Source organism: Vombatus ursinus, unplaced genomic scaffold (assembly GCF_900497805.2).
Source record: "Vombatus ursinus unplaced genomic scaffold, bare-nosed wombat genome assembly UNPS02014791.1, whole genome shotgun sequence".
Classification (NCBI taxonomy): Eukaryota; Metazoa; Chordata; class Mammalia; order Diprotodontia; family Vombatidae; genus Vombatus; species Vombatus ursinus.
In genome coordinates, this window is record NW_020954569.1 from 47,185,970 (window position 1) to 47,213,913 (window position 27,944).

Below are 27,944 nucleotides of genomic sequence, written 5' to 3' on the forward strand. Positions count from 1 at the left end.
TTCTTTCTTTCTTTCTTTCTTTCTTTCTTTCTTTCTTTCTTTCTTTCCTTCTTTCTTCCTTCCTTCCTTCCTTCCTTCTTATCATGCTGTGAAAAGAACTCTGGAGTGAACCACTGCAGTATCTTTGTCAAGAAAACCCCAAATGGGGTCATGGAGAAGTGGGCATGACTGGAAAATGACTTAAAAACAACAAAGCATATAAAAAGATACAAGGTTGTTTTAAGAGGTTGGAGTAGTCAGTTGGAAAGGCTTCATGTAGAAAGTGTTGCTTGACATGAGCCTTGCGGAAACCTAGGAATTCTAAGGTGAGGGAAGAGCACCTTCCAGATATAGGGCAAAGGCATTGAGATGGAGAATGGAGTATCCCATGTAAGGAAAAGTTAAAAATTCATTTTGGCTGAACTTTAATGTAAAAATGTAATAATGTGTAAAAAGGATGGGAAAATAGATTAGGGTCAGCCTGTTAGGGGTTTTAAATGTTGAATTGGAGTTTTTAATCTGACCTTACAGGAAATAAGGAGGCGTTGGAATTTATTGCTTTTTGGAGGTGGGGGGGGAGGAATTAGAACTCGGAGAGACATGCATGAAGGTTAGTTGTTTAATCAAGTCAACAATTGGAAGCAATTGTGATAATTAAGTCGTCAAGTCAAGTCAATTAGCATTTATTAACCACCTACTATATGCCAGGCACTGTGCTAAGTGCTGGGGATGCAAAGAAAGGCAAAAAAATAGTCCCTGCTCTCCAGGAGATCACAGTCCAGAATTAATCTGCAAACAACTATTTACAAATAATGTATATGCAAGATAAATTAGATATAATCAACAGAGGCTAGGCACTAGCAATTAAGGGGATCAGGAAAGGCTCCATGTACAAGGTAGAGTTTTAGCTGGGACTTGAAGGAAGGCAGGAGGCAAAGAGAAAGAGGGAAAGAATTCCCAGCATGGCTAGCTAGTGAAAATACAAGAGATGGGAGACAGAATGTCAAATCCAAGAAATAGCAAGGAGGCCCTTGTCACTGGATTATGGATTATGTGCAGCAGAGTAGAGGGTAAGAATACTGAAACAGTAGGGAAGAGATGGGTAATAAAGGGCTTTAAAGGCTAAACTGAGGTTTTTATATGTAAACTTGTAGGTAATAGGGAGCCAATGGAGTTTTTTTTTTTTTAAATAGGGGAATGATATGATTGAGCCCGGGTTTTAGGAAGATCAATCTGACAACTAGGGTGCGAATATACTGGAGTGGGGATAGACTTGACGCAGGGGGACCAACCATTAGGCTATGGCTGTTGCAATAGTCCAGGTGTGAGATGATGGGGCCTGATGCAAGGTGGTAGCAATTTCACAGGAAAGAAGGGGATGCAATCCAGGCAAGAGGTGATAAAGGGCCTGAACCAGGATAGTGAGGTTAGGTGAGGGAAGAAGGAGATAGCTTCACGAAATGTAATGAAGTAGAAATGACGGAATTTATCAGTGAGTTCAGAAGTCTACACCAAGGTTGTTAACTTGGGTGACTAGAAGGATGTTGGTACAATTAACTGAGATAAAGAAGCCTGTTTTAGGGAGAAAGATAATGAGTTTTGTTTCAAACATATTGAGTTGAGATGTTTAAAGGACATTGGGAGGAGGGAAGGGAATAAGCTTTTATATAGTACGTACTGTGTGCCAGGCACTGTACAAATATTACCTCATTTCATCTTCGTAACAACACTGGGAAGTATGTGCTATTATTATTCCCATTTTACAGTTAAGGAAACTGAGTCAAACAGAGGCTAAGTGACTTGCCCAGGGTCACACAGCTAGTAAGTGTCTAAGGTTGGATTTGAGCTTACATCTTCCTGACTCCAGGCCCAGTGCTCTATCCACTGAGTCACCAGCTGCTTCTAGATCTGAAAAGTTCAATATGCTGTTCTTGAGACATGACTAGATCTGGAGAGAGATTAGGGCTGTATAAGTGTATATGACACTCATCAGCATCAAAATCATAGCTAAAATATTAGTTGATGAGTTTACTGAGAGTGTGTAAAGAAAGAAGAGGACAGTCCTTAGGACTGAGCCTTTGGGAACACACAGACTTGATAGAAATGATGATCTAGCAGATGATACTGAGACAGAGTAGATAGACAAGCAGAGACTCCAGAAAGTAGAAGGCCCCAAAAACTCAGAGGAGAAAGTATCCAAGAGAAGAAGGTGGCAAACAATTAAATATGGCAGAAATGTTGAGGAGGATGAAGATTTTGAAAAGATCATCATATTTCTAGGTTGTGAAGAAAGGAAGAAAGACAGAGGACAATAATCTGAAGACATGGTAGGCTTGAAAGCTTGATGATATGAGAGACTTGTACTTTTTGTAAGCAGCAAGGAAGGAACCAGGAGATAGAAAAATTAAGATAAAGGGGAGAGGGAGAGGGAGACAGAAGGTGGGGGAGGGGAGAGAGAGATTTTAAGGGTCACTTGATGGAGCAGAAGAGGGGAAGAAATTCAAAGGTTAGCCACCTTATTGTGGAATAATAAGACTTAAACAAAGGAGGTGAGAACAGGTAATAATGACAAGGGGACTGTTAGATGTAGAGTAGGGGACATGTAGAGATGACCTCTGTGACAGCTCACACTCTGAATGGTCTCTATTTTTTCAATAAAGTATGATGAGAGGTCCTCAACCACCATTGTGGTATAGTATAAAAGACAAGTAACAAAGAGAATATTACCAACAGCTACACAAGACAGATCTTTAGGAAAAAAAATAGGGGTAAAGAAAAAGGTTATTTTACTACAGTGAGAGCTCAATGGAGATTAGATAATATAAATTTGTCATCGACCTAATCAGCATGATTGTGTAACTTCCTCCAGTTCCATTCTGTAGCACATGAGTAAGACAGAAGGGTGATGGATGTAATCCAGGGTTAGGTTTGGCAATGTGTGATAGGCAGTATGACAAAGGAAAAAATGATTGGAGAGAAAAGTGTAGAGTTGAATTGGTTTACAACAGGGAAAGGGAGGACAATGAAGCTAAAACAGAGATGATGGCCTGGGAAATTACTTCTCAATAATTACTTCTCATGTTTGAGAACAGTCAGGAAAATACAGGAAAAAAATGAAATGACAGATGATTTTGATAGGATGAAGGAGTTTCAGAGTTCATTTTCATGGAAAGGAAACAATTATGAGTGATAATATTTACTTTACAGGGCTGTTGTGAGAATCACGCAATCAGCAAACATTTGCCAGGGGATGTAAAGAAAGACAAAAAAATGATACTTGCCCTCATGGAACTTACATTCTAATGCAGAAAACATAAATAATTAAGTGTCTGTAAGATACATCACAGAGTAAATGGAAGATAATTAGATAATATATGTGAGACTATATAATGCAAAGTATTGTACAAATATGTCATTATTAATTTAATATATAATTAAAGTGAGAGGCAAGATGAGGTAATGGATAGAGAACTGGCCACAGATTCAAAGAGACCTAGGTTCAAGTCCCTCATCCGACACAGTGGCTGAACAAGTCACTTAACACTTCCAAGCCCAGGTACTCTCTGAACTGAGCAGCTGCTAATTTGCATTGCTAGAGGGAGTTTCCTGCAAATCAAAGACAGAAAGAATGAATGATTGAAATAATGCAAAATATAAGGTGTTTTTTAATATATTAATAATTATAGAGGGGCTTGGAAGAATGAAGTTCTGAGAGTCTGATGGTCTTGATCAAGAAATGTAATTAAAGTTAAAGTTAAGACTTTCTTTGTGTGGGTTAACTAGATGTGATTGGATTCTTTGCTTTACTTAGTATACACAGACACATCCAGTGAGTAGGTAGTGAAAGTAAATATTCAACTAATTCCTCATAATAAGTTTATCTCTCCTCTCAACCACTCACTCAAGTCTCAGAATGCTTTTTTGTGTGACCATTTTTGTTTTCCAGAAATATTTATAAACCTTCTGATTCTCATGTGTGTTGGCCTTAAGGAAAGGCGAAATTCAAAACTGATAAGTAGATGTATTGTAGAGAGAATAATGCGCTGGATTAGCCCCTGCTGCTGCTACTGCTGTTTTAAAAATCCATATCCACAGATTTTTTTTTCAAATTACCTATGAGGCTTTGTATAATCAGCTTCTTTAACTGTTTTTTTCTTTGTTTTTGTTTCTTTTTTCTTTGTCTTTTCTTTTTTTTTCTTTTTTTTCTTTTTTGAGATTAGGTCTCCATATCTTACCTAGGTCAGCAATGGCCACTTACTAGCTCAATCCTGCTGCTGACTGACATGGAAAGTTTGTTCTATTTCTGACCTGGGCCAGTTTTTTCTTCCTTCTGCAGCCTACTGACCCCTGCTCTCAGGGGCTCACCACATTGGTTATGAACATCCAGTTGGCTTTAGAATTTCTACAACTCAAAACTCCTGAGCTCAAGTGATCCACTAGTCTTAGCCTCCTCCAGCAGCAAACATCACATGCACCATTATGCCTGGCCTTCATCTAAAATTAAAACAAAAACAAAAACAGGAAGCACATCTAATAATTCTTTGAGCTAATTGAGTTACATGACTCTTTTTCAAGAATTTATTGTTTTTCAGTCCCTTCCAGTTATGGTTAACTCTTCATGACCCCATCTGGAATATTTTTGGCATCGATACTGGAATGATTTTGCCATTTCCTTCTCCACCTTTTCAAGAATACTTCAGTCTAATAATGGATCTTCTCCTTTCTTTCTACCCTCCATTCCTCTTTGGATGTGTTACAATAATTCTATACTTTTCTTTGCTTTTCCCATCCAGTATTCTGGCATCTAAGCACCTTTGATTATATGATCCAGGGACAGCAAAAGCAAAGTACAAATCTCCAAATCGAGATTTCTATACCACTGAACTCCTCCACTTTCGTGACTGAGGTAGGCACTTAACAGGCTTGATTTATCTCACTTTTTAAAAAAATTTTATTCTTGTGGAAATTGTGAAAAGTTGGTCAAATTGGAAAATTTACTGGCATTGCCAGGTTTATTGACAGATTCAATCATTGAGTTCCTTGTACATAATATACAGATGAATCCTTTTAAGAATTAATTTGTAAGAATTACTTTGTAATTATTTTTAAAGAATATACATACACTTTATATAATTCTGTAAGACTGTTTTATAATAATTTACATAAATTCTTTTTTATGTAAGAATTTTATAATTTTTATACATTTTAAGAATTCATGAAATATTTTTTGTAAAAATTTACAATTTCTCTGTAAGAATTTACAAAGTATTTGTAAAGAATACTTTGTAAGAATAAGTTGAGCCAGTGACAACTTCAGTTTTAGCTTTTCTCTCAATAGTTCCTGAGGAGAGCCACCAGTGGGTTTTTATAGACTATTTTTAAACAGGGTTGATTAATATGTCAGTTTGTTTAATTTCCTTCATGATAATTCTTATTACTTCACTCAGTGTCAGACACTGAAGAGCTATACTTGGTAGCATAGAGATATAAAATGAATTTTTGAAAAAAAAAGATGTAAAATATAAGCTCTCCAAGGGCAGATACTATTTCATTTTTGTTTGTATATACCCAAACACCTTACACATAGGCAGCTAGGTGGCACAGTGGCTAATGTGCCAAGTTTTGAGTGAGGAAGACCTCAGTTCACATCTTGCCTCAAATACTTACTTACTATGCGTGACTTTAGGCAAATCACTTAACTGCTGCTTGCCTCAGTTTGCAAAATGGAGTTAATCATAGACCTACCTCCTAGGTAGGTTGTTGTTATGAAGATCCAGTAAGATGATTTTATAAAGTACTTTGCAAAACTTAAAAGCACTATATCAGTATTGGCTAGCTCTTATTACTAGGTCTTGAAGGAAAAGGATTTCAACAATCAATTCCCCATATATGGGGAATAACCTGAACAAAATCCATGGAGGTGGTAGAGCACAGGATAAGAATGGAAAGTAGTGTAAATGAAGTCATTTGTCCCAGCTCTTCTGTTTACTTCCTATGTGACCTTAAACAAATGAAATCATTTCACCTCAAAGACCTCATCTGGAAAATTAAGATTGGACTAGATATCTAATGCCCCTCTTTAATGTCCTTTTAAATACCATGACTCAGTGAATACCAAGTAGCTTGATTTGATTGAAATTGAGTTTTGGAGGTCATCCACTCCTAGAGGGGAAGAGAAGGAAGAGAAACCAGCAAAAGAAACTGAGGAATGGTCTGGTGCCATTCAAAAACAGGAAAAAGCAAAGTTAAGAGAAGCTCAGAGAAGAGTGTATTAACACAAGAGGGTGGTCATTAGGATCAAATGCTACAGAAAGTACAAGAGAAAATGAGGATTTAGTAACAAAATTGGAATTTCTGCTTAACAGGCAACTTTGGAGAGAACAGTTTCAGTAAAATGGTGGGGAGGGGAGCTAGATTGAAAAAGACTGAGGAATGAAGAATAAAGGGGAGAAGAGATAGAGTAAAAGGCTTAAGGGAGTGGCAAGGTTAAGGGAAAGTTCTGTTAGAATAGGGGAAATATGAGAATGTCAGTAAGCAGAAGGAAAGAACCAATAGAGAAGGAAAGATGAGAAAGACAGCACAGACACAGAGAAGAAGAGAGACGGAGACAAAGAAAGAGGAAGGGAGGAAGAGGGAGAGAAACACCATGAAGGTTCCAGGTAGATATAGGAGGTAATGGAAGTAAGAGTACTTGCAGGGAAATAGTCTCAGCAAATACTACATAAATCTGATCCTCTGAAACTGAAAAAAGAAGGAGGTAAATGATCTCTAAGGTACTTTATGACTTTAAATCTATATATGAGGATATAAGAGAGATGAGGGGCTTCTCAGTGAATATTTTATACTTAGTCAAGTAAGCTGTGAGGCCACATGCTGAGAAAAAGGGAGGTGGAGAAAGAGGGGGAAGCTTGAGGACAATAGATTTGGAATTACTTTTCTGGAGAGGACAATAAGAAAATGCATCAAAGATCAATGAAAGGGACATTCAGGTCATGTGACAAACAAGGTAGAAAACTAGACATTTTCTCTGATCACACAATTTATCAAAACTCTCCAAAACAGATATTATGTGTCGGAAATAAAACAATTTCAGCTGTCTCCATTCTCACCCCGAATAAAAAAAAAAGATTTAAAAAACTGAATTGATGCCTATCTTGAACTCATTCAGCACCCCTCCCTCACCTTCCAAGCTACCAGCAGCAGGGCTACACTAGCAAACACAAGGACATAGCCCCAAGGCTTGTGACAAAACCCAGTCTCACACCCTGGTCTCATCTCCTTCTCTCCAGTGGCATAGAGATGCCAACTCCCACCTGTGGAAGTTTGTTTAGGTCATGGCAGACAGTGTTGTAGCAGGCCTCCAAGCTGTTGCCACCATGGCAGAATTCTGTTCTGGAAAAAAAAAATCTCTGGAAAGCAGAGAAGCTGGAGAAAAGGACAGGGAACAGGTCTGGGGATTGAAATAAAGTTCAACCCCGCACCACCAATTCAGCCTCATCCCAGATCCTTGGAGACCCAAATCTGAACAACAGACATTCCCCTCCAGCTTAGGTGGCAATGGGATAGCCGTGCTCTGAACTACCAACCCAGATAACTGAGGAACAGAGGGAATGTTTGAGAGCTTAGTGTAGTCCATTACACAAAGCCTGAGGGAAAACTAGATAATTATAAAGGTCATGAACCAGAGCTTGAGAGTTCAGAGGAGTCAGAAAAATAGAATGGATAATAAAGAAAATAAGAGAAACTCTCCAGAAAGAGATGAAAAAAATGAAATTTGAAAAAAAAACCTAATAAATAGGACTAGTTGAAGGGGAGGAGAGGAAAGGGGTATCTACTTGACTAATTGAGAAAGAAATAAGGGAAGAACAAATAAAAAACAGATAAAAACAGAAAAAAAGAACTAATAAACAAAAGGGAGATCGGGGTGAAAGAAATTGGGCCACCTTAAAAGAAATAGGCTAAAGTAATTGAAGAAACATAGTACAGTGTTTGCAGCAGGAGAGGGGAAAAGGTCATAAATGAAAAACTCATTATTAGAGACTAATTGAGGTGAGAAAATATAAACCAATTCTCATAGCTTTAAATGTGAATGGATTGAACAATCCCAAGAAAATGAAAAAGAGTGACAGATTGAATAAAAAAAACACAAAATAGTACCATCTATTTCTTACAAGAAAACACGTTTTGAAAACAGACATATATAAAATAAAGCTGCAAGAATTGGGCGGGGGTGGGGGGGATTTACCATGCATCAAGTGATGTTGCAATCATGCTACCTGAATAAAGCAAAAACAAACATTTAATACATAAAAAGGTACAAACAAGGAAACTTTATTATGCTAAAAAGAATCATAGAAAATAAACCAATATCAGTAACAAACTAATATTTCTCCAAATGCCTTAACATTCAAATTCATAAAGGAAGCATTAACTGAGCTATAAGAAGACATAGTAACACAATAGCGACAGGACACATCAATATCCCTCTTTCAGTTTTAGATGTCTAACAGAAAGATAAACAAAAGAGGAGAAACTAGAGTTAAAAGACTTATGGTGTCTTCTAAATGGAACTGCTAAAGAATATGCATATTTCTCAGCACTATATGGAACTTTTACAAAAATTGACCAGGTATAAGGGCACAAAGATATCACAAACAAATATAAAAAGTCAGAAATATTCAATACATCCTTTACATAGCATAACACAATTAAAAATAGTCATAGATTCAGGGACCATAAAAGAATGTTATGGATTCAAATAGACATTCAACAATGAAATCTGTATTAATAGTGGGTCAAAGAACAAATCATAGAAACAATTAATAATTATGTGAAAGAAAATGATAATTATGAAACAGCAAATAATAATTTTTGGGATTCAGCTAAAACATTCCTTAGAGGAAAAATCTTATATCTGCAAACATACATTAACAAAATAGAAAAAGAGAAGATTAATGAAACAAAAATGTATTTTTAAAAAGTAGAGAACCAACAAATAAACAAATCTAAAATGAGCACAAAAAAGGAGATATTAAAATTTAGAGTAGAAATGAATAGACTGGAAACAAAAGAAATCTATGGAAATGATAAATAAATATGAAAGTTTGTCTTTTGTAAAGACTAATAAAGTTGATAAGCCTTTAGCTAATCTCATTAAAGAGGGCAGAAAATCAAATCAACAAAATAATGAATGAGCAAGGTGAAATCACAAGGAAAAAAACTAAAAGAAACAAAAAGAATCAGAACATATTACACACAATTACATGCTAACAAAATAAAAAACTCAAAATAAATAGAGGAACATCATGAAAAAGTAAAATACCCAAGCTAGAAGACCAGAAAGATATCTTAAATAATCCAGTCTCAGAAAAGGAAATAGATCTGAGCATAAAGGAATAAGAAAAAAAAAAAAACTCCTTGTCCTGGTGGATTCATGGGATAATTCTATAAAATTTTAAAAGAATAATTAGTACACATATTTAACAAATTGTTTTGAGAAATGACTACAAAATAAAACCTCAAAACTTAACAGTATTTCTACCTAAGAAGAAAACACAAGAAGCAAAAACAGAAAAATTCTGCTACAAATAACTACAAAATGCATAATGTATCTGGGGATGGACCTACCAAAGCACAGATAAGATTTATATAGATTCAGTTACAAAATGCTCATTAAAGAAACAAAGAACTTAAATATCTAGAGGAATATTCAGGGCTCATGGCTAGGCCATGCCAATCTAATAAAAACAGTAATACTACCAGAGTTCATATACACTCTTAACGCTATTCCAATCAAATTACCAATGTGATGTTTTATCCAATTTGATAAAATAGCAACAAAATTCATTTGGAAGAACAAAAAATCTAGAATATCTAAGGAAATGATGAAAAGAAATAGGAATGAAGAGGAAATAGCACTTCTAGACCTCAAACCATATTATAAAGTAGCAGTCATCAAAATCATTTAGTACTGGTTAAAACACAGAGAAACAGATCAGTGGAACAGACCAGACAAGGGAGGATCAGAAACCATGGGACTCAACAACCAAGTGTTTGATAAAGCAGAAAACATAAATTACCTAAGAAAAAAAGCTCCATATTTGATTTTTTAAAAAACACTGGAAAAACTGGTAAGCAATCTGGCAGAAAATAGACCTAGACCAATCACTCTAAATACTCTAAATGGATGTAAGACCTTAATATTAAAGATTATACTATTTAAAAAACTAGAAGAGAAGCAAAACATATCCTCTCACAGTTATGGGTAGGAAATGTGTTCTTAACAATGAGAGAGAGCAAGATAGAAAGACAGCGAGACAGAGAGAGAATTACAAAAGATAAAGTAGATAATGTTGATTGCATGAAACTGACAAACTTTTGCATAGACAAAATAAGTGCATCTAAGATTAAGTGGTCAGATGGGGGGGACCTTTGTATCAAATTTCTCTAACAGAGGTTTGATATTTAAGATATATACATTTTATATGTGTGTGTCTGTGAATTTCCCCAATAGATAAATGATTAAAGATTATAAACACTTAACAAAAAAAATTGCAAAATATTTTCAACCACATGAAAGACTAATACAAATCACTAATAATAAGAAAAATGAAAATCAAAACAACCCTGAGGTTTCACATCACACCCTGAAACTTGGTAAAGATGACAAAAAATAGCAATAGTTAATGTAGGAGGGGTTGTGAATGATAGGCACACTAATACATTGTTGGTGGAGCTATGAAATCATGTAGCCTTTTGGAAAGCAACTTAGAATTATGCAAATAAAATGACTAAAATGTCCATATTCTTTAAACCAGACATTCCATTACTGGGCATATACCCCCAAGAACACTATTGATCAGGAGAAGGTCCTCACATACACCAAAATATTTATAGTAGCACTTTTTTATAGTAGCAAAGAATTGGAGACAAAGTTGATGACCATCAACTGGGAATTAGCTAAAGAAATTGTGGTACATGAATGCAATGTTGTATTACTATACTATAAGAAATTATGTATGTGATGAAAAGCAGAGCCAAGAAAACAATATATGCCATAACTATAACAATGTAAATGGAAAGAACTACCCAAAACTTCAAAAGTGAATGTAACCAATTTATAAAGATCAGTCATGACCCGAATGAAGAGATATGAGAAGACATCACCAACCCACTCCTTTTGTAGGTGGGATGCCTTTAGGTGTTACACATTGAACATGTTTTCAGACTTTTTGAATGTATTGATCAGGGATACTGGTTTTTTTCCATCTTTAAAAAATACTATCTGTTATGGAATGGCTCTCTGGAAGAGAGAGGAAGAAGAATACTGAGGATAACTATGATGATGTAAAAAAACAGAAGACAGTAATACATTAAAAAAAAAACAAGCAAATAAAGATCAATGAAAAGGTTTTGTTGTTCAGTCATTGCAGTTGTGTCCAACTCTTTGTGATCCCATTTGAGATTTTCTTGGCAAAGATAGCAGAGTGATTTGACATTTCTTTCTCCAGTGGATTAAAGCAAACCAAGGTTGAATGACTTGCCCAGGGTCACATAGCTAGTAAGTATCTGAGGTCATATTTGAACTTAGGAAGATGAGCTTGGCTTTCTATCCACTGCACTGCCTAGTTTGCCCTGAAAGGGTAGCTGGACATCAATTAAGACTCAGTTGGATTCACATAGCAAGAATTTATCATCAACTCAGTCTACATGGTTTCATGACTCCCTCCAGCAAGGATCACCTCAGTAGTTTAGAAGTGGAAGCAGGAAAGATTCACAGTAAAGAACACCTAGGATTGGGGACAAAGGAGTTAAGGATACAAGCATGGAAACATATCTTGTCAAAATGGATCACTATAAGATGAATGGATTTTCTGATCACCTGAAACAAAGCTTTTATTTAACCTTTCTTCCTTGCTGATATTAGAGTGAGTCTAAAGTCTGAGATATAAAAGATAAAGAAAACTGGTATATAAAAAGTTTCTGTCCAAAGTAAAATGCATTGTTCCTAGGAGAGCATTTTTAGCTCAATTATTCCACTGCTTTGAAAAAGAAAACACTCCTATAGAAAATAAACTTTTATAAACAAAACCTCTCATATTAGAAAATATTGTACTTATCTATTAATCTCTTAATTGGCTGACTTAAATCATAAGACATTCTATTTCTACAAATAGATCTCTTCTTCCAATAAGCCACCATTTCTATTTGCTTCAGGCTACAACTAAAGACAATTGTGTGGGGGCAGTGAGATTTTCAAATATGAATAATGAGATTTTCAAATTTTGAATAGTTCATTGAACTTCATCTGTGGGGCAGATGGGAAATAAGGTGTCTGAATCCATTGTCTGTTTTTGGCAGCCTCTTCAGCTTTGTCTCTAAGAAAGATCACTTGCATAACCACAGAGGGTTTCAAACATAACCTTCAGTCAATACTCTGTTTATGAGGCTGGTGAATCCTTCATGTAGAAGGTATATGTGTGTAATATAACCAGTATTTTCACTAATCAAGCAATTGTTCTACCAAAAGCATGTTTCCATAACTGCCTGTTATGTGGCACATATCATTTCATTGCCTGTAAATTTAATCCATAGAAAGAACTGATAAATAGAAATATGTATAGAATAATTTTTATGTGTGTGTGTGTGTGTATATATACCTATTTGTGTCTAACGGTAGGCATCTCTAGGGTGCAGGATGGGAGGAGGGAAGAAAAAAAAGAAATTCACATGATAATTTTGTTGCATATTTGAAAGAAATAGCAAGTTGTGCATAGTAGATTTGCAGTTTCAAGTGCGATTTTTTTCTAGTGTGCTATATTACAGAAATGCTTGTTTTATTCTATAAATTAAAAATACATCTCATATATATATAAATTTCATTGCAAAATTGTGGAGAAAAACATCTTTCTTTGGGTCTCAAAAGGTGAAAGATATAGATAGGGCTCAAAAGATTTTTACTATCTGGAGTTTTTTGATGCATAGCTTCCCCTCTTCTGAAAAAGCACATGAAAATGATGAATTTGTATTATGAGAGTGATTTTATGAAATGTGTAAATATATATTTTAGGTAGACACTTGAGTAAACCATTAAAAATTACCTGTGATTTCATGAGTCCCTGAGTCCCATTAGCATGGGACTCTCTTCTCTTTGATGGAATAAATGTCCCATGCCAGCAGCATGAGGGGTGGAAGAGTCTGAAAAGAGCAGAGCTGTCCTCTCTCTAGCTCTCACTAACTCCACCCAATCTCACATAGCAGGATGGATAGAAGATTGATCTCCACCAATGAGGAAAGAGTCTCATACCAATGGGCTCTGGGACTTGGGATACAAGTATTTAAAACTCCTGCTGAGGAAATTTCCTTTATCTAGCAGATCATTAAGATAATGATTTAATGAGAATTTAAATGAGGTTTGCCCAAGGTCACACAGCTAGCAATGTGGGACAAGCCTGATACTTGAACCCTAGTCTCCTCAATTCAAAGGTTGTTTCTAACCCAGGCTGCATTAAAAAAAAAAACTTTAATATTTTTATTTATTTTGTTAAATATTTCCCAATTACATGTAAAAAAAATAACACTCCTTTTTAGATATTTTGATTTCCAAGTTCTCTCCCTCTCTCCCAACCCTATGTCCTCTTTGAGAAGGCATAGATAGTGATTATACATGTGAAGTCATGCAAAACATATTTCCATATTAGCCATGTTGCAAGAGTAAACACAAACAAAATAAAACAATAAAAACAAAGAAAGTAAAAGAAGAGTATGCTTCATTTTGCAATGAGTGTTCATCAGTTTTCTCTCTGGAAGTGGATAGCATCTTTCATCATAAGTCCTTCAGATCTGCCTTGGATCATTGTCTTGGTGAGAGTAGATAAGTCTTTCAGTTGATTGTCCTCACAATGTTGTACTTACTGTGTATAATGTTCTCCTACTTCTGCTCATTTCACTTTACATGAGTTCATATAAATCTTCTCAGGTTTTCCTGAAACTGCTCTACTCATCATTTCTTTTAGCATAATAGTATTCCATCACAATCATATACCACAACTTGTTCATCCTTTCCCTAATTGATGGCATCCTTTCAATATCCAATTCTTTGCCACCACAAAAAAGAGATGCTATATATATTTTTTGCACAAACAGGTCCTTTTGCCTTTTCTTTGATCTCTTTGGGATACAAACTTAGTAGTGGTATTGCTGGGTCAAAGGATATATATACAGTTTTATAACCTTTTGGGCATAATTCCAAATTGTTCTCCAGAATGGTTGGATCAGTTTACAACTCCACTAACAGTGCATTAGTGTCCTAATTTTCCCTCTTTCTCTCCAGCATTTGTCATTTTCCTTTTCTGTCATGTTAGCCAATCTGATAGGTATAAGGTAGGCGTATCTCAGAGTTATTTTAATTTGCATTTCTCTAATCAATAGTGAATTAGAACATTTTTCATGTGACTATGGATAGCTTTGATTTCTTCTTCTGAAAACTACTCATTCATTTCCTTTGGCCATTTATCAACTAGAGAATGGCTCTTATTTTTATAAATTTGGCTCAGTTTCCTATATATTTGAGAAATGAAGCCTTTATCAGAGAAACTGCTGTAAAGTTTTTTTCTCCAATTTTCTGTTTTCCTTCTAATTTTGGCTACATTAGTTTTGTTTGTCCCAAAACTTTTTAATTTTATGTAACCAAAATTATCTATTTTACTTCCCATGATCCGATCTCTTTTTTTGGTCATAAACTCTTCCTCTATCCATAGATATGACAGGTACATTTTTCCATGCTCCTGTAATTTACTTATATTACCCATTATGTCCAAATCATTTATCTGTTTTTACCTTATCTTGGTATATGGTGTGAGATGTTGGTCTATGCCTAGTTTCTGCCAAACTGCTTATCAGTTTTTTTCTGGCAATTTCTGTCAAATGTTGAGTTCTTACCCCAAAATCTGGGATTTTTAGGTTTATCAAACACTACTACTGCATATTGTGTGCCTAATCTATTCTACTGTTCCAACATTCTGTTTCTTAGCCAGTACCAAGTTTGAAGACTATTGTTGTTAAGTCATTTCAGTTATGTTCAATGCTTTGTGATCCTATTTGGGGTTTTCTTGGCAAAGATATTGGAGTGGTTTGCCATTTCCTTCTCCAGATGATTTTTCTTTTTTTGCTTTTTTGGTGAGACAGTCAGGGTTAAGTGACTTACCCAGAGTCATACAGCTAGTAAGTGTCAAGTATCTGCGGCCAGATTTGAACTCAGTTCCTCCTGAGTCCAAGGCCAGAACTCTATACACTGTGCCACCTAGCTGTCTCCAGATGATTTTACGGAAGAGGAAACTGAGGCAAACATGGTTCAGTGACTTGTCCAGGGTCACATAGCCAGTAAATGTCTGAGGTCAGGTTTGAACTCAGGTCTTCCTGACTCCAGGCCTGGCACTTTATCCATTGTGCCAACTAGCTACCCTGCTCTGATGATTACTGTTTTGTAATATAGTTTGAAATCTAAAACTATTAGGCTATCTTCATTCAAATTTTTTTTCATTGATTCCCTTGATATTCTTCACCTTTTGTCTTCCAGATGAATTCTGTTACTATTTTTTCTAGTTCTATAAAACAATTCTTTGGTAGTTTCATTGGTATGGCACTGAATAAGTAAGTTAACCTAGGTAGAATTGTCATTTTTTAAAATTATATTGGCTTGGCTTAGCCATGAGCAATTAATATTTCTATAATTCTTTATTTCTATAATTCTTTGTGTGAAAAGTGTTTTGTAACTGTGTTCATATAATCCTGGGATTTGTCTTGACAGGTAACTTCCAAGTGTTTTATGTTGTGTGCAATTATTTTGAATGGAATTTCTCTTTCTAACTCTTACTGCTGGGTTTTGTTGGTAGTATATAGAAATACTAGTGATTTTTGTGGGTTTATTTTATATCTTACAACTTTGCTAAAGTTGATAATTATTTCAACTAGTTTTTTAGTTGATTCTCTAGGGTTTTCTAAGTATACTATCGTATCACCTGCAAAGAATGAGAGGTTTGTTTCCTCATTGTCTATTTTTATTTCTTAATTTCTTAAACTAGCAATTTTTGTACATGGTTGAATAATAGTGGTGATAATGAACATCCTTGCTTTACTCCTGATCTTATTGGGAAGGCTTCAAGTTTATTCCTATTATAGATAATGCTTGCTCTTGCTTTTAGATAAATGCTACTAATCATTTCAGAAAGGGTCCATTGATTCCTCTGCTTCCTAGTGTTTTTAGTAGGAATGATGTATTTACTCAAAGGCTTTTTCTGCATCTATTGTTATAATCACATGGTTTGTGGGGGGGCGGAGTTGTTATTGATATGGTCAATTATGCTTGTAGTTTTCTTAATGTTGAATCAGCCCTGTGTTCCTGATATGAATCTCACCTGATCACAGTGTATGATCTTTATTATATGTTGCTGCAACCACCTTGCTAGTATTTTATTTAAAATTTTTGCATCCATATTCATTGAGGAAATTGGTCTATGATTGTCCTTATCTTTTTTTGCTCTTCCTGGTTTAAGTATCAAAACCATATTTTTGTCATAAAAGAAATTCATTAGGAATCCTTCTTTACCTATTTCTAGGCTGCATTTTGATAGAAACTATGTCCTCCAGCAGACTGCTTTTCCTCTCTGAAACTCATTCTGTAAGATGAGGGGAGTCAGACTGAATATTTCTAAGATCTCTCAAAACTCTAAATCCCATGATCCAGTAGAAAAAATATTCAAACCTATGGGAAGTGTTTTCTCTCATCTACAATCAACTTTGGCCTAACATCATTTTCTAAACAGCATAATTTGCTGTAAGTTGCATACCTCCAGTGTTATAGTGAACTTCCATTCTCAATTATGCCCTCAATGTGGGAATGGGCATTCTTTAGATTCTGAGGAGTATTTTCTTCCCCAATATGATTTTGACCTGGCCAAAAAGAACAATGATTTAACTGCCCCAGTGCCTAAACTCCCAATAACTTGCAGAAGGGTTACTGATATGTATATATATATACACACATATGCATACATACATAAGTGTTATACAGAAATATCGCGTCTCTATACACACACATATACACATGTGTATACATACATATGTGTGTATACACACATGTATATATATGTATGTCTATGTGTGTATACACACACATACACACACACCATATGGCATTGGGTTTCTTAACCCAAACTTTGTGTCACTAGAAATTCCAGGGAATATTCATGTGAACCTCTTCTTATCCCTAAAGTTTGAAAGAATGAAATTTGGCAATTTCTTTGTGATTTTACCTTTGTACATTGAATGATGATGCATCTGGGGAGAAATAAATGGTTATGAGCCTAGACAATAGTTACTTAATAGAAGAACTAGAATTACCTTACAAAATATTATGTGAATGAAAGCATGGGAAAAACTTTTATTACAGCTTACTATGTGCTAAGCACTGGGCTTCTCCCAGAATACAAAGACAAGCAAAAAGACAGTCCCTGCCCTCAAGAAGCTTATTTTCTAACAGGAGAAGGAAATACATACAGAAGAGTTGTGTCAAGAGAGGAATATTTTCATCCAGAGAAAGAACTATGGAGTGTGAACACAGATCAAAGCATATTATTTTCTCTCTGTTTTTCTTTCTCATGGCTTTTCCCTTTGGTTCTGATTTTTCTTTACAACATGACTAATGTGGAAGTATGTTTAATATGATTGTACATGTATAACCTATATCAGATTGCATGCCATCTTGGGAAGGGGGGTTGGAGAGGAGTGAGGAGGTAAAGGAAGGGAGAAAATTTATAACTCCAAATCTTATAAAGGGTAATGTTGAAAACTAAAAATTAGTTAATTAATATCTTTTTTTAAAAAAAGAGAGAGAGGAGTGTTTTGAGTAGAGAAGTCAGAGAGAATGGTGATTAGAACCACAGGGTAAATGATTGACATGTGGGGGTTTACAGAAATATTTCACAATGTCGTAATCTCAGAGTTAGGAAGGAGCTCAGTAATCATCTACTAAGTCAACCAGTACCTTAAAAAGAATTCCCTTTACAACATTCCTGAAAAGTGGTCACATAGCCTCTTTTCTAAGACCTCCAATGAAGAGAAACCCATCACTAATGTTTATTGGTGACATGCCTGTTCACTAACCACGGAGGACAAAGGGTCTATTTTATCTTTCTACCTTTTCTCTATGGAACAAGAAGTCACCTCGTAGACTATCAGAATAAAAAACCTGTGGAATGAGAATGATGTGGTTGCAAAATACCAACAATGTCATGTGACATTGCCATACGCTATCTCTATATATCAATGTCATTTCCTCCTTTTGGACTGTAAGCTTCATGAGGTCAGGGACCATTTCTTATCTAAATACTATATCTCCCCTAGCACATAACATAGTGCTCTGCAGACAGAAGTCACTTCATAAAGGCTGAGTGGTTAAATTGTTGAATATCAAGGCAGCGTTTTTGCTCCAGGTATAAAATAGAAGACAAAAAATACACATGTAGAATTCCTGAATATCAAAGCCAGAGACCTTGTCCTGTGTCCTGCCTGAACCTGTGACTGTGCATACCCCTTCATGAATGTGCAGGACCCCAGAATGAAGGGAGTTAGAGTCCATAATAAATCTTAGAAAATCCAAAGACAGATTTCTCCTGCTTCACAATATTTTCTGGAACCTACCCCAAGATGTGACTCTTAAAATCATCTCAAGCACTATTGGCCACCTGTGTGTAATAGGCTAACAACTTCATTGTGTTTGGTGTGTATACATACATATTTATATACACACATGTGTATGTGTGTATAGACACATATGTACATGTGTGTATGTACATGTGTATAATATATACACATATACATACACACATATTGTTCACATCCCAAGTCAACACTTTTATTTGGTTCTAAAGGTTACAGAATGTTTGCTTTTTGTTTATACCACTGAAACTAGTGGTTAGGGGTTGTCTTTCATGGTGGCCTTACAAGTTGTATCAATGATGCCCTGATGCTTTCTTACCTTAATCATCTTTGCCTAAACAAGACAGGACACAATCTCTGTAAAGTATGATGATTTCCCAGGAGAATACATAATTCACTAATGACAGAGTACCTTCCTAACAACCCAAGATTTATTTGGGGAAATACGGATAGACATGCTATGTGCCTCCACCACACCCACCTCTCTTCCCCTTTCTCCCCCTCATCACCCCCACCTTTCCAGACACAAATACCTAGCCACACCTATACCCACACCCCCATCCACTCCACGAGGGAGGAAATAAATGAAGATTTGGCATGTTACCTAATACAGAGCAACTACTTTTTCCTGCTAAATAATGATACTTTAGTCAGAGGTGGGGAACCTGAAGCCTTGAGGCCACATGTGGCTCTCTAGGTCCTCAAGGGCAGCCCTTTGACTAAATCCAAATTTTTAAAGTTCCCCACCCCTGAACTAGGTCAGTGTTTTTTGCACCTCACTTTTCAAAGTTCAATAATATGAAGTAGGAGAAAAGTCAAAGGTAACAAATCTTTTCTTTCATTTAAGAGTGAGATACCATCTAGAAAGAAAAGAAGATTTACAGCTGAAGATTTATGTACAAGGAGGTAAGTGTTTAAATCAATTGAGCTGATTTTTAATCCCTAAAAGTAAAAGTAACTTCCACTACTTATTCAAATTTCACCGAACTCTAATTTCCCCCAAAATGTTATTAAAGTAACCTATGAGGATAGAAATCCATAAGAATAAAATATATTTGTTTTCTGTGAAATTATCAATATTTCAGTTAATGCTTTATGAGGCTGGTAAATTTTTCATGTACAAAAGCACATGTTCTTAATTTAACTGTAGTATTTCATTAATCAAGCTTCTAGTCAACTAGGAATGAATGTGTCGATAACTAGTTAATCTTCAGTATATAACACAGTGAGGTTTTTCCAAGTTATTCTGAGAAAGAATGTGTAGGTATCTCAGAAAGTGACCTATTTGGGATTCAATGACTTTTTTTTAAAACTTTAGTGCTTTAGATCTATTTAGCAAAAACTCCTAAATAAATGACCATAAAATATAAGTGCCTATTTTAATGCATATATATGTTAAATATTTATTAGGTTGTAGCAATCTTTCTATGGTTTCCAGTACTGATATTTGTTTCAGATTATGAGCTTTTCTCAGGCACTTCCTGCCATTTTAACTTTGTGGCCAAGCCATCATTCTGTCTAACCAAATAAAATCTAATTCACATTTATTAAGTGTCAACTCTGTGCCAAGCACTGGACAGGGTGCTGGTGATACAAAAAGAAAAGTGAATTAGCTACTTTCTTCAAAGAGCTTACATTCTAGAAGAAGAAGATGACAAAATTTGAGAGTTATAAGAAAACCTCAGTGGCCATCTTGTTCAACTCTCATCCCTAAGCAACCTTCACTGTAATATACCCAACAAATGCTCATCCAGCCTTTACATGGAGTAAGGAATCCACCATGTCTTGAGGCAGCCCTAAGGAAATGTCTTCCTGACAGCAAGCCCAAATTTCCCTCCTTTCCTTCCACACACTGCTTCTAACTCTGCCTTGCTGGTCCAAATTTAAGGCTGCTCCTCCCATGGCTGCTGTGTGTAGTTGTGGGAAGGAGTGAACAGGTTCTTAGAAAGTTTTGCATTAACTGTCTTTACCATGTTATCTGAGAGCAAGAGCAGCTGGCCTCTGAGGACCCAGTCTGCCAGTTTGGACAAATGTGGGGAAATTCTGGTCTTTTTCTTCCTCATCTTCTTCTTCCCCTTCCTCCTTCTTCTCTGACATGGGTGCAAGGCATTTCATCATCCTACTTCCCTCTCTTCTTGAATGCTCTCCAGCTTATCAATGTCCTTCCCAAACTGTGGCCCCCAGAACTGAATACAATTCTCCAAACATAGTCTGACCATGGCAGGGTATGACAGGACTATCACCTCCTTATTCCTGGAATCTACACAGTTCTTAGTGTGTAGCTCAAGCTCTCCATTATACTACTACTGATTCACATAAAGTTTGAAGTTCACCTGATCTTTTTTCAGACAATTTGCTCTCTAAAAATACCTTCTCCATCTTATACTTAAGAATTTGATTCTTTGAATCAGTGTAAGACTGCACATGTATTTCTGTTGAATGTCATCTTATTAGATTAAGCCCAGTGCCCTAGTTTGTCAATACCTTTGTAGATCTTGATTCTGTCACCCACTGTGTTAACTTTCTCTCTTAGCTATATTTCATCTGCAAAATGAATAATCCTGCCTTCTGTATCTTTATCCAAGTCATTGACAAAAATATTATCCAATTTATTCAATTGATAAAAAATGTTTATCCATTAATAAAAATTTATCCAAGTCATTAATAAAAATATTACACAGCACAGGGCCAAACACAAATGACTAGGACAGTCTACCAGAGACTTCCTGCCAAATTGATGCTTGTCTATTAGTCTTTGAGTCTAGCATTCAACCACTTCTGAATTCATTTGTTTAACTGGAGGATACATCATATAGACAGCTAAAGAGGAAAGAGAAAGAACTAACAACCTGAAGGGAAGAGGAAAGGCTTCCTGTGAGAGGTAGTGATTAAACTGAGCCTTGCAGGAAGCTAGGAATTATAAAATGCACAGGTTGAGGAGGGACTGCATTCCAGGTGTGGGGGATGGTCTATGCCATAGCACAGATGATAAGAGGTGGAATGTCAATTTCCAAGAACTACAAGTAAGATAGTTTGGTCAAATAGAGAAAGTGCATTAAGGGGAACCATGTGCTATTATAAGCTTGAGAAAGGTAGGCTGGAGCCAGATTGTGAAGAACTTTATTTTCTAGCTGAGGAGTTTGTATTGAGCAGAGAAATGAAGTGGTCACTCATCTTACTCACTTGGGTGCTAACTATAAATATAGATACATATGTATGTCTTTATATATGTACGTACATACATATATATTTAGAACTTCAGTGTTTACAAAGCTCTTTGTATACATATACTCATTAGCATGATCATGGAAAAAACAGGATGATGCCAACTCCAGCATTCTTTTTATTGGGGTCAGCAAGATACAATCCCTGCTCTCATTGAGTTTACAGTCTCCTAGTGGGATAGGACAAATCCAGATATCTCACTCACAAAGAGGAAAACAATTATAATCTCAGTAAAAAAATGTGTAAATATAAGACATTTAAGCTTCAAGATTCTGCTCATAGGCAACAGTCTATAGGTTACTTACAGTTTTAGTTTTTTTTCTTTTTTCCTCTTTTTTTCTGGGTTGCTAAGGCCAGAGAATTCAGTTCCAAATGGTCTGCCTACTGGTGTTGAGCCTTTCTGTGCTGAGCTAGGTTGTCAGTCAGTCAACAAGCAATATTTATTAAGTGCCTACTACGGACCAGGCATTGTTGTAGATGTAAAGAAAAGTTAAAAAAAAATAGACTGGAGTCTAAAGGAGCTTATAGTTTAATGGGGAAGATAACATATAACTATGTATAAACAAGATATAAACAGAATAAATTGAGGGTAGTCTCAGAGGGAAGGTGCTAAGATTAAGGAGGACCAGGATAGGTATCTCACAGAAGGTAGGATATTAGCTGAGACTTGAAGGAAGCCAGGGAAGCCAGGAGGCAAAGATGAACAGGTAGAACACTCCAGTCATAGGGGACAGCCAATAAAAATGCCTAGAGTCAGGAAATGGAGTGTCTTGTTTGAGGAACAGCAAGGGGGCCAATATCATTGGTGGGGGTGCGAGGTATAAGAAGAACGGAAAGGTAAGGAGGGCTAGGTTATGAAGGGCTTGTAATCAATACAGAGAATTTTATATTTGATTCTAGAGGCAATAGGAAACCACTGAAGTGTATAGAATAGGGATATGACGTTGTCAGACCTGCACTTCAGCAAGATCACATTGACAGCTGAATGGAGGATGGATGGAAGTGGGGAGAGAACTAAGGGGGGAGACCAACCAGCAAACTACTGCAATAATAATTCAATTGTGAGGCGATAGTTGTCTGTACCAAGGTGGTCACAGTGCCAGAGGAGAAAAGGAAGCACGCATAAGAGAGATGTGTTAAGGATAGAAATCATAGAATTTGACGACAGAATGGATATAGTAGGGAAGTGAGAGAGTGAGGAATTGAAGATGACCCTAGGTTACAAGCCTGTATGATTGGGAGGATGGTGATACTCTTGATTGTAACATGAAAATTAGAAAAAGGGGATTGTTTGGGAAGAAAGAAAATGAGTTCAATTGGGAATGCTGGCCCTCACATGGCAAACAGCCTGTGGCTTGGACTGTACATGAAGCCCTTCTGGCTTGCAGAAGCTGCCAGTGCCTTCCTTCTGGGGCATAACCTCTGAGAACCCTAGAACCTTACTGGGTAGCTTGCACACCAAAATGAGATAGAGGAGGTGGACTTCTGCAGATGCCTGTAAGTCACGAGATCTAGAAGTTCAAGTAATTGGTTTTATGCTGGCTTCACTAAAAATGGAATAATACCACCAGATGTGAAACCCATTTACCAAACCCAAGGTCATTAATTCTGAGTTTTGTAATAACAACACAACAAGAAATCCTTCAGCAGTCTTATTTTTACAAGATGAAATAATCACTGCATTGTGTTTTTCTGTAGTTGTTAAGGAACTGTAATATTAATTTGCTACTAATAACAAGAATCCCTGTGAACAATTATCCCTTCTGGGAAGGGGGATGGGGAACAGAACTCAGGTAAACTTTCTTTAGCACACATTCATTAACTGGAAGCACCTACTTTTACAAGCCTTACTTTCTTTTCATGATAGGGAAGCTCCACATAGCTAGTGGGGCTTTGTGGGTAGCCATGGCAGCCACACCCTAAATGGGATTGTGAGTCAGACAAGGGTGGGCTAGGAGTGTAAATAACTAGGAGCAGCTGTGCAGCTGGGAACATAATTTAAATGAAGGAGCAGATATAGGTTGCACTGGAGAATACAGGACAGAAGTGGAGCAGAGTCACCAAAATCAACACTCTAACTAACTGGCCATATTTTAACACATCTTGGCATTTAGGATAAAATATCTCTACCCAACTAGTTAAATACCAGCCATTCAGGGCAACTGGAAAAGGAAGATATTCTCCCCCCTTCACAATTGATCACTAGTACTGCATGATATAATAAGTTGGAATTAATGGAACTTTGTCTGTGTGTCAATACTGCAGAGTATGTTAAAACAACGCTCCTAACACTTTCTGTGATAACCTCAAGATTGACCCCTCTGTTGTATTTTCCATAGGTTTAAAGCTTTTTCTCATTACTGAAAAGAGTGGAAATTTTGCTGGACAGCTCATGAATATGATTTTCTTCCACTTAATCTTGTTTTTAACAGTCCTAAGCTATGTAACTGAGAACAGAAGAATTGTAAGGGATTTACAGATGCATACCACTCTCTGTGGTACAATATTTACCCACTGTGAGGAATTAATGTCAGAGGCAAACTCACAAGGAACTGGTCTCTTCCCTACAACTGATTCACTACTATTTGACATAGTTCTTGTAATTTAAGTTAGAGAAATAAGACAAGAGAAAGAAGTTAGGGGATTAGCAGGCAAAGAAGAAGCCAAATATTCACTATTTACAGACAGTATGATGATTTTGTTAAAGAACCTTAGAGAATCAATAACAACAAAATCTAATCAGTTTTTTTTAGCAAATCCTCAATAATCATCAACTTTTCAGTATATCATTAATAAAACCCAAAAGAGAGAAAAATTCCATTTAACTTAACAAAATGCAATAGTACCCAAATTACAGACAATGTTATATCAATCAAATTACCAAAGGGATATATTAGTAGAGTATATTAAAATTAGGTAAAATAATAGCAAATTTCATTTAAAGAGAAAAAAGTCAATAGCATTAACAAATAAAATGGGAAAAAAATTAGGAGAAGAGGGGTTTAGTGCTACCAGATCTGAAAATACACTGCCAAGAAGAATTATAAAAAATATCAAGCAAAAAATAACCAAACGAAAAAACAGAAAACTATATCATTGGATTAGGTGAGCAAGAGCTAGAAACAAATATATGCAGCAATGTGGTATTTAATAAACCCTGCGAATACAACTACGAAGGAAAGGTGAAAAGCCCTGTGGTTAAAAAAAGAAAGAAAGAAAGAAAAAGAAAAAAGGTCTTGATTATCATTCTACATTTTTATATCTTAATAAATGACTAAATGCTTCAAAAATAAAATTATATACATATATATGTACATGTATATAACCTTAAAAGAGAATGGAAAGATATAACTTTCACAGTGATGGAAAGTGGAAGAACATATAACTAGACATGAGAGAGATCACAAAATACAAAATTGGTGATCTCAATTACATAAAATTACAAAATTTTTGTCCGAGCAAAAGTCAATACAGCTAAAATTAAAACAAAAGACAAAATATTTGCTTTAACTATCTCTGGCATCCAGACACAAATGTATAAGATTAATAGCCATTACCTCATATCCAAGTGCAAAAAGCAGCCGAACAAACCTGTTTACAAAGAATTACAAACTATCAACAACTTCCTGAAAAAAATTTAAAACACTAATAGCCAGAAAATTAAAAGTAAAACAACCCTGAAATATCACCTGCCACCCACTAGACTAGAAAAAAGGAGAAAAGTTAGGAAAACTGATTGTTGGAAGGGCCATGGTAACACAGACATGGTAATTTATGCTTGTGTAGCTCCAAATTTGTTCAACTACCTCTGGAAAATAATATAAACTTAGGTGAGAAAAGTTACTAATTATTCATAATAGTTATTCTCCTCATGGGACTATATTCCAAAGAGGTTACTGACAGCAAGAAAAGATCGACATGTACAAAAGTATTCAAAGCAGCATTATTTGCAATGACAAAATGATGGGAGCAGAATTTATGCCACAAAATTCATGAACAGATGAATAAATGGTGCTATGTGAACATAATGACATATTACTATACCATAAGCAATGATGAATATTAAAAATATAAGGAAACATGAGAAAACTTGTATATAGAGATACAAAGTAGAAGAAGCCAGGCTAAAAGAGCAACATATTATGATGGTTTTGTCGTTGTTCTTCAGTTGTTTCAATCATGTCTAACTCTTCATGACCCCATTTGGGGTTTTCTTGACAAAGATACTGGAGTAGTTTGCCATTTACTCCCCCACTTTATTTTATAGATAAGGAACTGAGTCCAACAAGGTTAAATGACTTGCCCAGGGTCACACAACAACTTATTTGGCATTAGTAACATAATGTAAAAATACAAAGATACATCCTTCCCTTCTATTAACAATTAATAAATTGTTTTTCAGGAAATGAATTTTCTAGGGGAGTTGCTTGGTTGTTTGTTGGTAACTGTCTTGTGTGGAAAAATAATAAATTAAAAAAGAAGAAATTATTTTCATAAATCTAGGTTCAGAGTGTATAAGCATGACAGAGAGACTTTGAGAGGAAATCAAGCCCTTTGTCCTCCAGATTGAGCCCTCCCTTATGACAAAGAAAAATAAATAAGCACAAACATCCAGTACAGTGACCACGTCTGACAGAGTGTTTTGCCCTCATAGTTTTCTGCCTCTCTTCTGTAAGGTGGAAGTTATGCTTCATTATCTCTTCTCCTAGACTTTCATTGGTTTTTCAGTTATGCAAAACTTGGCTTCCTCTTAGTAATCTCTCTTCATTCACATTGTCGTACTTATCATATATATTCTTTTCTGTTTATTTCTCTTTGAATCAGTTCATAAAATCTTCCCATGTTTCTCTGAATTTCTTAGTCATCACTTCTTAACTGCTCAATAATATTCTGTTTTTTTCATGTCATAGTTGTTTTGGCCATTCCCAGATTGATTAACACCCATTTCTTTTCCAGTTCTTTGCTTTTATAGAGAGATTTTTTTCTATCTTTGGCCATGTACATAAATATATACATATATACACACATATACATATATATGTGTGTACATGTATGTATGTGTATACAGACACACATATGTGCATACATACACATAAATGCACATATGTACATATATCCTAGTCTTTTAAAATTTTCTCTTAAAAATTTATTTTTTCTCCTTTTAATTCATCCCCCATTAGTAGGAAGGTGGGGGGGGGGCGGGACTTGTAACAATGCATAGTCAAGTATGCATAATCAAGCAAAACAAATTATCACATTGGTCATGTCCAAAAGAAAAAAAAAGTCTCATTCTGTACCCTGAGTCCATCACTTCTCTCTCTCTCAGGAGGTGGGTAGCATGTTAAATTATAGGCCATCTGGCAGTATGGTTGGTCATCAGATTGATCAGAATTCTTAAAGCTTTCAGAGTTGTCTTTTATATTGCTGTCTTTACAATGTCTTTATAAATTGTTCTCCTGATTCTGCTTACTTCATTCTCCATTAGTTCATATAAGTCTTCCCAAGTTTTTCTGGAAGGTTTCTCATCTCCTTCATTATTTATTATAGCACAATAGCATTCCATTATATTCTTATACCATAATTTGTTCAGCCATCCCCCAATTGGTGGGCACTTCTTTAGTTTCCAGTTCTTTGCCACCACAAAAAGAGAAAGAAATATTTTGTGCATATGGGATCTTTTCCTCTTTCATTGATCTCTTTGGGTTATGGGTTTAATAGCGCTATTAATGGGTCAAAAGGGTATGCACATATAGTGACTTTGGAGACATCATTCCAAATGCTTTTCAGAATGGCTGTGTTGATTCTAACTTCTATTACAGGAGCACTGCTCCTGTAATATTGTCATCAGCATTTCCTGCATACCACATTGACAGAGGAAATAGAAGAGACGTTGATGAAATATTACAAACCCAGACTACTTCAGTCATCCATTACCTAAAAATCCAGAAAATCTCTCTCTCTCTCTCCCTCTCTCTCTCTCCCTCATCCCCATTTTCCCCAAGAGAAGAGAAGCAGGTAAATTC

The 27,944-nt window shown here is 35.8% G+C and overlaps 1 protein-coding gene across 1 annotated transcript in view; it reads left to right on the forward strand.

Moving 5' to 3' along the window:
• The window catches only part of LOC114048147 (probable palmitoyltransferase ZDHHC11), a 163,405-nt gene that overhangs the window by 123,809 nt on the left and 11,652 nt on the right, over positions 1-27,944 (forward strand). Inside the window, exons 7-8 of the mRNA XM_027869078.1 lie at positions 4,773-4,885; positions 19,544-19,602. Coding sequence (XP_027724879.1) covers positions 4,773-4,885; positions 19,544-19,602 — 172 coding nt within the window. The remainder of the gene's footprint in view (positions 1-4,772; positions 4,886-19,543; positions 19,603-27,944) is intronic.